This window comes from Drosophila nasuta, chromosome 3, assembly GCF_023558535.2.
Source record: "Drosophila nasuta strain 15112-1781.00 chromosome 3, ASM2355853v1, whole genome shotgun sequence".
Lineage (NCBI taxonomy): Eukaryota > Metazoa > Arthropoda > Insecta > Diptera > Drosophilidae > Drosophila > Drosophila nasuta.
The window spans coordinates 1,663,840-1,677,650 of NC_083457.1; the positions used below are offsets into that span (position 1 = coordinate 1,663,840).

At 39.6% G+C, this 13,811-nt stretch overlaps 1 protein-coding gene and 1 long non-coding RNA gene across 2 annotated transcripts; one reads left to right on the forward strand and one right to left on the reverse strand.

Moving 5' to 3' along the window:
• Nucleotides 1-7,195: 7,195 nt before the first annotated feature.
• LOC132791694 (uncharacterized) lies at nt 7,196-8,408 on the reverse strand. The gene is made up of 3 exons (XM_060800726.1): nt 7,501-8,408; nt 7,393-7,443; nt 7,196-7,331 (listed from the first exon to the last, which is right to left on the reverse strand). Exons 1-3 carry the CDS (start codon nt 8,292-8,294, stop codon nt 7,307-7,309), a joined length of 870 nt encoding a protein of 289 aa, XP_060656709.1. The 5' UTR covers nt 8,295-8,408; the 3' UTR covers nt 7,196-7,306.
• Nucleotides 8,409-10,169: 1,761 nt separating this feature from the next.
• Nucleotides 10,170-11,376, forward strand: LOC132791695 (uncharacterized). Its single transcript, XR_009632928.1, has 3 exons — nt 10,170-10,492; nt 10,594-10,760; nt 10,826-11,376. It is a non-coding gene; the product is annotated as an uncharacterized LOC132791695 (long non-coding RNA).
• Nucleotides 11,377-13,811: the final 2,435 nt, after the last annotated feature.

Genomic DNA, 13,811 nt, shown 5'->3' on the forward strand with positions numbered 1-13,811 from the left:
CTTATATAAAATAAATGTGGCGGAGTAGTTCTGAATGATTTGCCTTGCACTGCATACTGTCATATTTTATTGTGAATATCAATGGTACAAAATAATAGTGAACATATACAAATAAATCAATAGTTAGCGCAATATACTAAAATATACATTCCAAAGCAATCATTATACCCGCTACCCATAGGGTAGAAGGGTATTATAACTTTGTGCCGACAGGAAATGAATGTAGCAGGTAGAAGGAGGCATCTCCGACCATATAAAGTATATATATTCTTGATCAGCGGCAACAGCCGAGACCATCTAGCCATGCCCGTCTGTTAGTCTGTCCGTATGAACACCTAGATCTCAGAGACTATAAGAGATAGAGCTATAATTTTTTGACAGCATTTGTTATGTTTGCACGCACGTTTGTTTCAAATTTTTGCCACGCCCACTTTCGCCCCCGCAAATAAAAAAAAAATCAAAATCGAATAACAAGTGTAATAAAGCTAGAGTTGTGAATTTTGGTATACGCGATAAAAACTAGTAGTTATGATTCCTGAAAATTTGGTTGCGATCAGATAAAAATTGTCGAAGCTATTAAAGAAATACTTTTGTATGTGCAAAAACGCCTAGTTACTAGGGGTCTTAGTTGCTTTGGCTGACAATCTGGTATATTGTGCCGTCTATGGTATATTTTGAATGCGGCACTATATCGATATACCGCATATACCATTTGGTATATTTTTAGTTTTTCGCAGTGTATTCGGTATATTTTGAGAATAATACCGCAAAATATATTGCTTTTATTCAAAATGGGTAGCGGGTATCTCACAGTCGAGTACACTGTAGCTTTCTTACTTGTTCTCTTCTTGCTATAGACCTTGTTAACCAAAAATGTATCTGGAATATATTTTTCATATAGCTTTATTGTTTGTAATTGTTTTTTTCGATTTACAATCGCCAAACATTTAGAAGGAAGAATGATAAAATAAATATTGGTTTCTTAACAACTAATACAGCATAAATAAATATTTGTCAAAAGTTGAAACTTCCTTGTTATATAACATCCAAGAGTACTCAGTATTCGACTAGTTTGCAGCTTCAATTTGCGCCGTGCTTTTCTATGCATTTGTTCGGCTTTGTGTATGAGTTCCGTGGGGAGCTTTTGTACTCGAGCGTCATACCGAGAAAGTTGCATTTCACGTATTGTTGGCTTTGGCTGTATTCGCATCACTTCTTCATATTTTCTTGCTGTTGTAATACTGCTTCAGACCGACGACCAAAGCCAAAGTGGTGCGTTCCGGTCTGCCGCATAAAACACTGGCACACGGTCTACAGTCTACAGTCCGAAGTCTAAAGCCCACAATCCTCACTCCATGAGGAGGCATAAGGCATGGCCCACTGCAGGCGCCCTCGTATGCACACAAGCACAAATACAATTAGAGACTTGGTTTGTTGGTTCAACTTGTTTGCTTACATTCAACTTACTTCACTTTTGCTGCGATAGTTTCTTCCATTCCATGTGCCACATTCCTTCTCCCGTTCCATCAAAAGTTTTTGGCCAACTTTGTTCTCGTCATTGTTGTGAGCGCCTTAACTTAATTTTGTGGATTTCTATGCATTTCTCTCCGTGTTTATCTGCGTCTCTGTCTGTGTGTATGTGTGTACGAGTGTGTGCGAGAGTTTTTGGACTTTTGTGTTTGTTTAAATGTTGTATAATTCACTGATTTCGTGTGGCTTTTGTTGTATTTTTGTTGGTCGGCAAAAGAGTACAACTGTGTGTGTTTATGTTTGGTTTCCAAATCTGGGCACACGATGCGTATGAGCAATGTTCATTGGCGTGCTGACACAAAATGGTTGCTGAGAATTGTGTTATAGTGCTTTTGTCGAAATATGACGTAATGGAATAATTAAGTAGATTGCCATTTCCGGATGTTTAGTACGCTTTAGTACTTTTTATACCCGCTACCCATAGGGTAGAAGGGTATTATAACTTTGTGCCGGCAGGAAATGTATGTAACAGGTAGAAGGAGGCATCTCCGACCCTATAAAGTATATATATTCTTGATCAGCGTCAACAGCATAGACGATCTAGCCATACACTCGACTGTAGCTTTCTTACTTGTTTAATTTCTTATGAAATTTAACTAGCCATTGGATTGTCTGCTTATCTGCAAAATACTTTTGATGCATTGCTTTCTGCAAAAAACTAAAATGCAAGAATTATTAATCCACATAAAAATCTTTGAATTTGGGCTCTCAACTACAAAATAAAAAGAGTAGCAGAAAAAGGCAGACAATCGACATGCCATGCAAATTGTGGTATCCAAAATTTACTGGCGGCACTTATCAGATTCACTCATAAATCTGTTGAAAAAAAGCCGTTAAAAACCAATTTCTCTCTGCCTCTCTCTATCTGTCTCTCTGAGACACGCGTGGGTGGACGACATGTAGGCAGCGAGACATTTATTTGCATGCCCTACTGTCCGGCACAATCCACAAATTAACATGACATTTTTACAAGCCCAAACATGTGTACACATGAGCCCCCGGCCCGTGCTTGGTCCGGTCCGAGTCCGAGTCCGGCGGGTTCATGTCCGAAGTCTCAACCATTCGAAATTAATAGCCAACCTATAACAACAAGAACAACAAACTAGGCATTGCCCTGGACATGGACATGAACAGGGACATGGACAGTCATGGACATTGGCCAAAAAGTCAAACATTTGAACAGCATCTGCGGCTGGTGAATATTGAGATCGAAGCGAACAGGTTGCCGGTTTATGCATGTGCCGCCAGACCATAAATTTAATTACTCAAAGCACACACAAAATGAGCAAAACAAAAAAGCCATTAGCCCAGGTGAGGGCAACTCAATTCCAGCCGAACTCAATTCAACTCAACTCAACCCAACCAAAGACCAAAACCAAACCGATTCACATTTCTCTTGCCACCCGCAATAACCCCTTCGACATTGTTTTCCATGCCAGACATTCGATAATCTGGGCCAAGTGATGAGCACATACACACACTCAAATTTACATATAAAAAAAACTGTTCTGCTGTAAAATTTCCACTAGTCTATAGAAGGCAAAATACATACACAGGCGCATTTCCCACACGCAAATCATGACAAAACATTTGCCCAACGAGTTTTAACTTTTGTTTTTCGCTGCAAAAATTCATAGCCGGCATGATGATGCTAACGACGATGATGAAGTTATCAGCAAAAACGAGCAAACATGTTGGCACTGTTTCAAAAAGCGAAAAGATCCAAAAAACGAAAAAAGCGGTCAAAAAGAAAGACAACAAAAAAAAAAAACACACAGTGCAAATTCTAAAAATGGCTCAAAGCCTAGTAACCCATAGAGGGAGCAGTAAGAAGAAGTAAAAAGATGGAACAGTCGCAGAAGCATCCTGCTGGTGTCCTCGGAATCTGTTTGCTTCCACTTTCTTTCTCTCTCTTCGTCTGAAAGCCGTACATGTTTTGTGCAACAATTGCAACAAACGACAAGTTAAATTCATGTTGACTTTCATGTTTGCCACAGAACTCCAAAATCATCATTTTTGCTGCTTAGGCACTTATTTCATTTCTGTTGCCTGCCGTCGTCGTTTCCACTTCTGTTCCCGTTATTAAAGTTAACTCGAGTCTTACCACAATCAGAGCAGAGACAATCTCTGAAATGTGACAGGTCTCGAATGAAGAAGCTGTCAACTTAATTTGTCTGCAAATTGAGCCTCGTTGCTGTTTTATTTTCACCAGATAAGCTGCCTCTAAAGCCACATTTTGGTGATCATCTTTTGTTCGTAAACATTTTGTTAGTACATAATTTAATACTTAATGCAAATTAGTACTCCGTTTTAATGATTTTGAAATTTAATTCGAGCTCCAAAAATGTAGAATTATTTACATAACTTTAAGTTGTAGTGTGAATTTATATAATTCGTATGCATAACGGCTAAGTATACATTTTACCATACTGCGGTATATTTCAACAAATATTTATCGAATTAAATTGTTTCTAAAATTTGGGTAGAATAAGAAAAATTTTACTCGAATAAATCTAGTGGTTATTATCCGACTGCTTATATCATCACCTATGTGACAAATACAGAATAGCTATATGTTTAATAGTGTGCAAAACAACTTAACCACTAAAATATACGAAAATGTATACCATACTGAGGTATACATATATAGTATACTAATGTATAATTGCATAAAATATCACACAGGAGCACCTGATTTTCAATCAATTGTTTCTTGAATAACTTCCGATAGTAACTGAAATTTAGCTTCCGATGGTAACCAAAATTTGGGTAGACTAAGAAAAACTTTAGTCGAAAACTTACTATTAACTGAATTGATGTACTTTTAGGACTTTAAATTAACTTTAATAAATGTACTATAAGTTATTATTTGGAAAATAAAGAAAAAAACAATTTAAAAATGGTAGAAATAAGTCCGACAGTTTCTCCATTTGTTGTATCTTCCTTTTTGTTTCCATTTAATTGAACAGTCACACTTTTCAGAGGGCACTTATGCACTTTCCTTCAGGTGGCTGCGCTAGTCAACCTGTTCCCTGTAGATGACTTCTGATGCTGCTGCTGCTGCTGGTGTGTCTGGAACTACTATTGTTACAGAAATATGACATATGTTGATGCTAACATGAGGTCGCCCGCAAAAATAATAAAACGATTCTAATAAATTTTGTGCTACGAAATATTCCAATGCACTTATTCTATGGATATGCTGCTCTCATGCGGAAATTGCACATTTTGCAGAAAGCGAACTATGTAAGTGTATGCGCTTGGTGTAGGTGTAGCTGTAGCTAAGGGTGTGGGTGTGGGTGTAAGCCAGTGGACTTCAGGCGGAGTATAAAAGGAATTAGGAATGCAATTTGAGGTTATGCTGGCAGTGTTCGCCCAAGCAGATCGGTAGTTGGTCCCGGTAGTCGCCTCAGTATCTAAGCAACCGCATTTGTAATATAGTATATGTGTTTGTGTCAGTTAGAAAAGCAGACAGTTGCTCTGGCAGTTGGACAGATGCAGACGCAGCAACCTACCCAAAGCACTGGCGCACCAATATGGACTAGGACCAGGCCAGTTCCATAACTTGACCAAGCGTACTTGAACCCCCCACATGCACACACCCCAAACAATTGCCTAGATATTAACGGACAAAATTTTGAGTATTGCTTCCGTCATGAATAAAATTCTCCTAGCAAAGCACTCACACACACACACAGACAACGTAGCACAACGAAGGCGACGCAAATGATCTACATAGGGTTTTCAACTTTTGACATGGCATCCATGCAGACACTTCTGCACTACATAAGAGAAGCTCCCCTTGGGCGCCACCTCTGGATACAGTCGTAGTGCACTCACATTGTCGTGTGCGTCAGTTTCCTTGCTTGGGAAAGTTTTCAAATGTCCATTCGTGGAGCATTCAACGTCCATTCAGCTGTCTGTTTTTGTGGGTTTTTTAATTTTAATGATGCCTCAGCTGCCACCCTATCATTCTGCCGTCATCCCGCTGTCCTTCCTTCCATCCTGCCGCCCGTTGGGCCCGCCCGCCCCACAACAAAAAATGTAAAATACTTGCGGGAGCTGCTTCTGCAAATTTCTCAACCAAAACAATTTTGGGCATGTGCATTTTATGTGCGCATCGGGACTTGGTTCAAATGGAACTCTACGCAAAGTATTTTTGTGTATATGAGTATGTGTGTGTGTGTGTTAGTCCTCTATTTGTGGCACTGTCCGAGTTGCAGCTGGATGACAGTTTAAATGAGATGATTTTAGTTTTGCCATAGTTGAAATTTTTAGCAAGTTTACGAGAAACACAAGCAAGTTGTTTCGTAATTCAACAACCAGCAACTTTCTTCAACCGGATGGTAGATTTTGTTGATTTCCGAGTCGGTTCCGGAATAGAATAAATGTGAAATTTGTAGAGTCATTGATTCTGTACATTTTCCTTGTTAAACTATTCTATTTAACCAACATCATGTTAATACAGCTCAGTTGTACCATAGACGAAAATACATTTTCAAAAATCATTTAACAAATAAATTAAAACAGACTTATTTGGTGCTGCTGGTTTGCTTTAAATAAGTTGATGCAACTAACTTTTAATCAACTCCATTTTTAAGTTGTATTTATTCAATCTCCTGGAAATGTGACACTACAATTGGCGCCACTTTCATTCTAATGTGTGAAACAACTGCAATTTGTTGCACAGACATCAAAGCACTTCGCCCACGAAATGCGGCTAGAGCAAACGAGGTTGAATAAACAACTTAAAGATTTATAGATTTCAAAAAAAGAGTGTCACATAAAATATTCACACCTTCGTTGCCAGAATCTAACGACAAGCAAAGCAAAGTGACTTACTTATTGGTCTCAGTGCCAGCTCCAGTTCCTGGTCGTAGTCACAAGGAAAGGGTATGGAAAGAGTAAGCATGAATCACTTTATTAGGATCCCTATTTTTAGAGTGTGGTCACTTGGGCAGCAAGCTGATACCATTGGCTCGATAAAGTCATTGTTTATATTCCATCCAAAGAGTTGGATTGCATTTTGGCTATAAGTTGGCAGCATTTTTTATGCGTTCATCATGCGGTCAGCATAAATTTTTCATCATGACTTCGCCGTTCGCTATTTGCCTCTTGGTTGGGGGGAAGAGAGAAACTGCTTTTGCTTGCTTGGCTCATTTTTTAGCCAAATGTCTTGATATCGGTCTCGGGCTAGTTGCAACATGTTGCCAATTTTGATGTCTGAATGCCATAAATCAAAGCGTTTAAAGCCAAATCCGCATCCAAGAGAAAACCCCACGCCAAATGCATTTGTGCCTGACAGCGAAAACTGAAAACTTTTACTTCCCCCTCCCCTTTCCATCCCCTTCCTTTCTCGAAAGTTTTCAACGACATGGAGTTGTTGCTGTCGCTGTGGTATTTGCGGCTGTGGTCGACAATAGAATTATACAAAGCTTTTAGAGATACAGTATAGCACACAAAGACCCATCAGGCAAGAGAAATGTTGGTGATTGCTAAAAGAAAAAGCGCTTCAGATTAAGGATATAATTAAGTGCAACTAGTTTTAACTTGTGGGAAATTAAATATTGAAGAATAAAATAAGTACTTTCAATATTCCATATTAACATATTTTAAATGGACGAAAATATGAATCACAATAGTAAAAATAATATTTAATCATAAATTTGAATTTAGTTTTGGAAGTTTTATTCATTTTTTTTTTTGTTTACAAGTAATTCTGACGATTCAATGAAAAAAGAGCGAAACAACAAATCCTAGATTTCTGGAACTCAATTTAACGCCAATGAGGGACTTTTTTTTCCTGCAAAGAAATTATCAGAATAGGTTGTAATCAATCAATTTATATCATATTCATTCATACCATCATTGCCATTCCTTGAGAGCCTCATAGAGTCGTGCATCGATGGGGAGCTATGAACATATATAACCATAACTACTATTTCATCTGTGACTATAAGAATCACTTACTTTAAACCGTTGCGAGCCTCCCTGTAGCTGCTGGAGTTAGTGGCGTAATCGTACTGTGATTTCATGCGCTGTTGTTGCGGTTGTTGCTGCTGTTGCTGGGGTACACTACTCTGCATGTTCGGATAGTTTTGAGTATAGTTCCACATATTGCCGGGCATCATTTGGGATCCATTGGCAGCATTGCCGTAACTCATCCAATTAGCGGTGCCCGCACTTGAACCGCCTGTTAATCTACTGCCATGTTGCTGTTGCTGCTGCATTTGTGGAATTTGTGGCATTGGGGACATGGGCGACATTTGGTTATTTGTACCCATTTGAGCCATGGACGATAGTGGCTGCAGATCGGGCACAACAACATTCATACCGGCCCCATCGATGCCGCCCATCACAGGCATCATTGTGGTGCTGGTCAATGGAGTTACCGCTCCAGGTGGTATCTGCGACATGGTTGGCATTGAGAGTGGCGACATTGTCATATGGCTGCCCTGGTGACCACCACCCTGTGCCATCGATGGCATCAGGCCCATCTGTTGTGGCTGCATAATGGGTTGCCCCGGCATCGGATAAGACATAGCAGTCATTGAAGACATTGGCATCTGACTCATCTGCGGCATGCTCCCAATCGGCATCTGCATCTGGTTCAAATTCATACCAGGAGCAGTTGGCATGCTCATCATTGGCATGGAAGACGGACGTTGGGTTTGGCCAAATGTCTGAGCCATGCCACCCATTTTATTAGTGCCATCATCGGAATAATCGGATTCATAAGGCATCTGATAATAATTCATATTCATATTTTAGATCGAAAATTTAGTAAAACACTTGATTTTGGAATTTTCGAAAATTTTTGGGTTTTTTTTACGATTTTTTTTTATTATTTCGATCTGAACATGAGCACAAACTAACTAACTGAGAAGTTTCCCTTGCTCAATACATTCCTAGTACGAGTGTAAGGCCAGAGCCTGCCCTGGTAAAGAATAATGTTAGTTCTGGCAGTTAACACAATTATCGTAGATAGCCAACACTCAAATTAACTGTGGAAGCGCCTTGTGTCGTTATTTGTGTGTTCTCTCATGGGTATAACGTGATCCTAGCCAGAGTCAGAGTCATACAGGTTCCAGTTAGGAAGGTCCTTTCGCAGCCAACACAATTAATTTTACCTTCGCTTGTCATTTTATTGTTTATCTACATAAATACGAACACGAGACGGAGCGTACACTCTCTCTTTCTCTCTCTCTCTCTCTCTCTTCTCCTGCCTCAGAGCTTGGCGTGTCATTTATTCAACAGCACCGCAAAGTCAAGCCAAGTCAAGTCGAAGTGAGCTGAGCTGCGAGCTGTGCAGCTTACGGGGGAAGGGCATGTCCTGCTGTCCTGTCGGATGTCCTTGCTTGTACACTAGTGGTCCGTTGCCACACCATTTATGCCATTAAGTCATTAGCTTTGTTTAACAAATAACAAACTGTCAATGAGTTGATTAACGATGTTTTTCGCATGAACTGCAATTAGCTGTCGCTGTTGCTGCTGCTGCTTCAGTTGCTGTTCTCTTCCCCTGTTTCTGCCTCACCGTTTGCCACTGATAAATGGGTGTGATTTTCTACCAGCATTGCCAGTTGACTTGCTGCCAAAGGCTGGCTGACTGGCTAGAGTAACAGCCATCCACTTTGCCAAGTTAGCGACGCTACGCGTTATTGATGCGCAACAGACTCCATAGCCAATTGCCATTGCCATCGTCATAGCCATTGCCATCGTCATCACCATTGCTATCGCCATAGCCATCGCCATTGCCATCGTCATTCCATCGTCGTCACGCGGCAATTATTGTGTGTTGTGTGATGAGTTGTTGTGTGGCTGCCACAAGCCGCAGTCAAAGTCAGCAGCACTCATCACACAGCTCGCATGGCAGCGTCAACGCAATTACTACCCGTTGACAAGTGTAATGTCAGCCTAACGCCAACTCCTGTTGCTCTTGCTTTTGCTCCGTCTCCTGCTCCGGCCCCTGGTCCTGCTACTCCTACGACTGCTTGAGCTGCTGTCGACGTGACGCGCTTCATCACTCACTACTCTCATACACAGCCATTTCTCATGGAACTAAACGACACTCGGCTCATTTCGATATTTGCAATTTATTTTCCATAGACATGGATACAGACAGGAGTGCACAGGAGTGCACTGAGGTTGAGATCAGGCCAAACTTAGCTCGCTTTTCAGATATGAATTCTATATACATTTATATTTACCTACTTTTAATGCCTCACTTTATATATTTGTCAATTGTATTTTTGGCAGTGAATTTTGATTTGCCGCTCCTGATTGTAAAATATTTACACTGTAATTATTATGCAGAATATGCACTTGTTGGGCACAACTTTTATTTACAATGTTGACATAATAGGAAAGGGGTTCGAGTCGAGTCTGTCCGGGACAGTGGCTTGGGTTCGTTTCGGAAGCCAAAAACATACAATGCGCACATAAAATAAATTAGTTTCTGTGCGCGCTGCTAATTGCCTTAGCCCAAAGTTAATTATGGCTAAAATTTCAAATTTTGTGAAATTGGACTTGTCAAAAACATTTTGACATTTCCCACTAGGAAATTAGTTTTACAAACTTTTTCATTTTTGCGCGTACTTCGGTTTTTGTGTGTACTTTGTATTTTGAATTTGTAATTGTGCTCTTTTGTATATTTGACAATTTCGCTGTTACTTTATGCACAGTCAGTTGACGTTTTTTTTTTTACCATCCATTTTATGATTAGCTATTGTAAACAGAACATTAACCAGGAAATTGTATTCCTGTTAAGCCTCCTGTTGTGTGTGTGTATGGCGAGTGTCGAATTTCAGGCAAAAACAACATCAAATCCCATTCAAACTGATTAAAATAAATGGAACCGCACATAGTATTCGTAATTAAGAGGGATGTGAATACCTGTCGCGTGTAGAGTCAAATAATTGCATTAAAATTGCATGTGAATATAATTAAATGAGTGTAATACTTGGTAATATTGTAACTTCAATTGAATTTGTCATATTGTTAAGCATATATTGTAACACTGAATTTAATTCAAAATATGCTATTATAAAAAGTTTCCCCTCACAGTTTTACAATGCAATGGAAATATCCCATTCCATGAAAGCTTTGACTTCATCATCCCACTCGATGCACTTTTGCATTGCGCTCTTTCATTTTATAATCGACTTACACAAAGGGAAAAACTAATGAGCCCGGCAAGAGAAGTGACCCTGAACAGAACAAGGAAAATACTCGTAAGTAGAAAATGCAAATTATATCTCTGTGTATGTGTATGCATTTAGGTCGCACACCATCTTAGTTATCACATGGAACGCCGAACTCATCTCTGCAACTCATTAGTCATTACGCATGCATGCCGGAGTACAGCAAGTCTTTGATTTAACACCTAAACTGAGCCCGAACAAAGGCGTCATTAATTAGGAATGCTAAGATGATGAAAACTAATCTGCTAAAAGCTTGCGCCTTCCCCTCTTCTCTCTCCTTTCTCCAGGAGGCTCATTTGTCTGCAAGGATCAACATAGTGCTGAGCTCCTCCTCTCTGTAGAGGAAAAGGAATAACAGCAGGAGAGGGTGTGACATTGTTTGGCACCGGCTCACATGCGCTTAATGAACTCTGAAGCTGCTACCAGTTACAACAATGTGGCACAGGATAAAATGCGCCAGATTTGAAAACACAGTACAGCACAGCACAACATAGCAGAAAAAGAACAGTAGAACAGAACAGAACTGTACTGAAAGAGGGCAACAAAATAAGGCGAACTTGAGCTCGACAAGCAAAAATCTGTGCAAATCACAAAATTTTTGTTGGCCGAAAAATAAAGGCACTGCAAAGTGGGGCTCCAAATTGCTAGCGAGTGTGTGTACGTGCTTTTATATGAGGGTGTGTGTTAGTGAGTTGGTTTGTGTGTAGTGAAGAGGAAGTGGATGCTGAAATCGAATCCGGTATCCGCATATAGATTCAGAAAGAGAGTGAGAGAGTGGAAGTCATTGCAATAGTGTTGCCATAAACTAAGTTGTATCGGTATCGCTGCTCTCTTTCTTTCCTTCATTCTTTTTCTCTCTTTTTTACTTGCCTCTCTCTCGCTGACGGCCTTCCTCTGCATTCAGCTCATGATGCCGATGCATGACGCTTGGCTGAGTGCAAATTCAATTAACTTGTTACAACACAATCTCAGGATCAGCTTTAGCATCTCTGTAGATGAGAACGTCGACGACGATGGCGGCAGCGACTTTGACTGCAGCTCTGGCTGGTATTGTGATTGCTATTGGGATTGGGATTGGCATTGGGATTTGCTGCACTAAAAGCACAAGTAAAACTAAACTAAAGTGCTGCGCCATTTCCTTGGCCATAAGCAGTAGCCGGAGGCGATTTTATGCCCCATCCACGTCCATGTCCATACTCATATCCATGTCCATGTTCATGTCCGTATCCGTATCGGTGTCCTTCGTTGTTTCGTTCGCCAACTTTGTTTATTTTATTTAGAATTTTAATTCCAATGAAATAGGTTTGCGGTGCGCGGCACAACGAACACTAAACTGAACACATACACACAATCCACAGTGAATAGACTCAGATACACATACATGTATATGGTATTTATTCACATCGTATCCATTGCCATATTTGACTATTTGATTTAAGTTCTTGTAAATGCATTTTTCTTATTCAATTAATAAAAGATTTTATCGTCATGGCTTGCTGTTATTCGATTGACAACACTCAGTCAGCAAATATTTTCACTATCCATAGCAGCGACAACAAAACCGGTTGAAATTGACATTGGATTAGAGCCGGAGTCAATTGCAGATGGAGTGGGATATTGCACTGTACACTGCAAATTAAATGAATATCTTAGCAATCGCAAAATGGAATTATTAATTAAGTGTCAATTAGTTTATGGTGAACAGTTCAATGCGGATTATAAGCAAAATCCGTTTCCATCTTCAAACATTGTCTAATACGAAATTAATAAGTAAAGAGATGCCAGCTTATTGTTCACCTCGCATCATTTTAGAACATCGCACCTCAAAAATTATTAAAATAAATCCAGCTTATGCGAACTCCAAAATAAAATAAAGCACCGTCTTCACTTCACCGCGATTTTCAACCGAAAAAATTGTTAACCTTTTACCTTTACCTTTTTATGCGTTTTTTCACATAATAATCACTGGAACCCATTCATAATTCATGGCCTGTTCCAATTCCAAGAATACACGCCGCCATTACGAATTTATTAGCACCTGCGGGCTCTCAAAAAAACTCAGCAAAAAAGAATTATAAAAATGTAATAACAAGCCAACCAGCAATTGTTAGAAGCTCTCGACGAAGAGATACTACGTAACTTATTAGCCAATTAAGCATACAAGCAGACGAGGTGTATAAATATAATAGTACTCTCATCTAAAATTCATTACTTCCTAAGCATGAAATGAAAAAAATCGAAAAAATAAAAATAAAAAGGCTAGCATTTAAAAAAAGAATGACAAAAACAGAGGCACTGGGGAAGACCAATGTCAATAGGATTCAAATTAATCTTTAAAAGGGGGAACTTCTCCACATAACATTCGCCTACATTTCCTTTAGCTCTCACATTCGCAAAGAAACGGTTGGTTTGTGATTTAATTTGTCGCACTTGTATGTGGATGTGAACATTTCAATCATCTTATTAGTGATGTACTTCGCAGCCATTGCTTTACCAATAGTGTTAGTAGTAATTTTAATTATAGCTAGCCGTTTGAAATAAATAAATAGTGATGCCTATCTATTTATTAAATCCATTACATTTTTTAGAAAGTTTGTTCATTTTTTTTTCAAATTTAAATAAAATGAATTTACATATCCGTGCTTGAAGTGGGGTCAAACTAATACTTATGGCACCCATATTACTAATAGCAACCAAGAGATCCATGCTACGTGCCATCAATTCAACTGCTTAACTCGTTGCCTAAATGCGTGGCACGTTCGGCTGCAGTCTCCAACAGACTGCATTTGCAATTAGATCGACTATTGGGATTGGCAAACCAGAAACCAGAAACCGAGAACTGGAAACTAGAAACTGCGAGTTGGCATCGACTGCAGTTGGTGTGTCTCTGCATCCGAAGGATTTGCAGTGATTTTGCGACGCTAAACAGTTAACCGTCGATGACAGCTGGTGACCCAGGCGGGTCGTCACAGTAGGATGCCCACATTGAATAAAAACGAAAGAAAGGAAAGAGCGCACACCGACAGCGGGCCAACGAAGCAAGTGTCATTTCGAATACTTTGGGGCCAGACGTTTTGTAGC

Coding starts and splice junctions, on each gene's coding strand:
- LOC132791694 (XM_060800726.1), bottom strand. CDS start 8,294: ATGAATATGAATTATTATCAGATGCCTTATGAATCCGATTATTCCGAT. Junction 7,444..7,500: donor GAGGCTCGCAACGGTTTAAA/GTAAGTGATTCT, acceptor ATATGTTCATAG/CTCCCCATCGATGCACGACT. Junction 7,332..7,392: donor TCAAGGAATGGCAATGATGG/TATGAATGAATA, acceptor TTCTTTGCAGGA/AAAAAAAGTCCCTCATTGGC.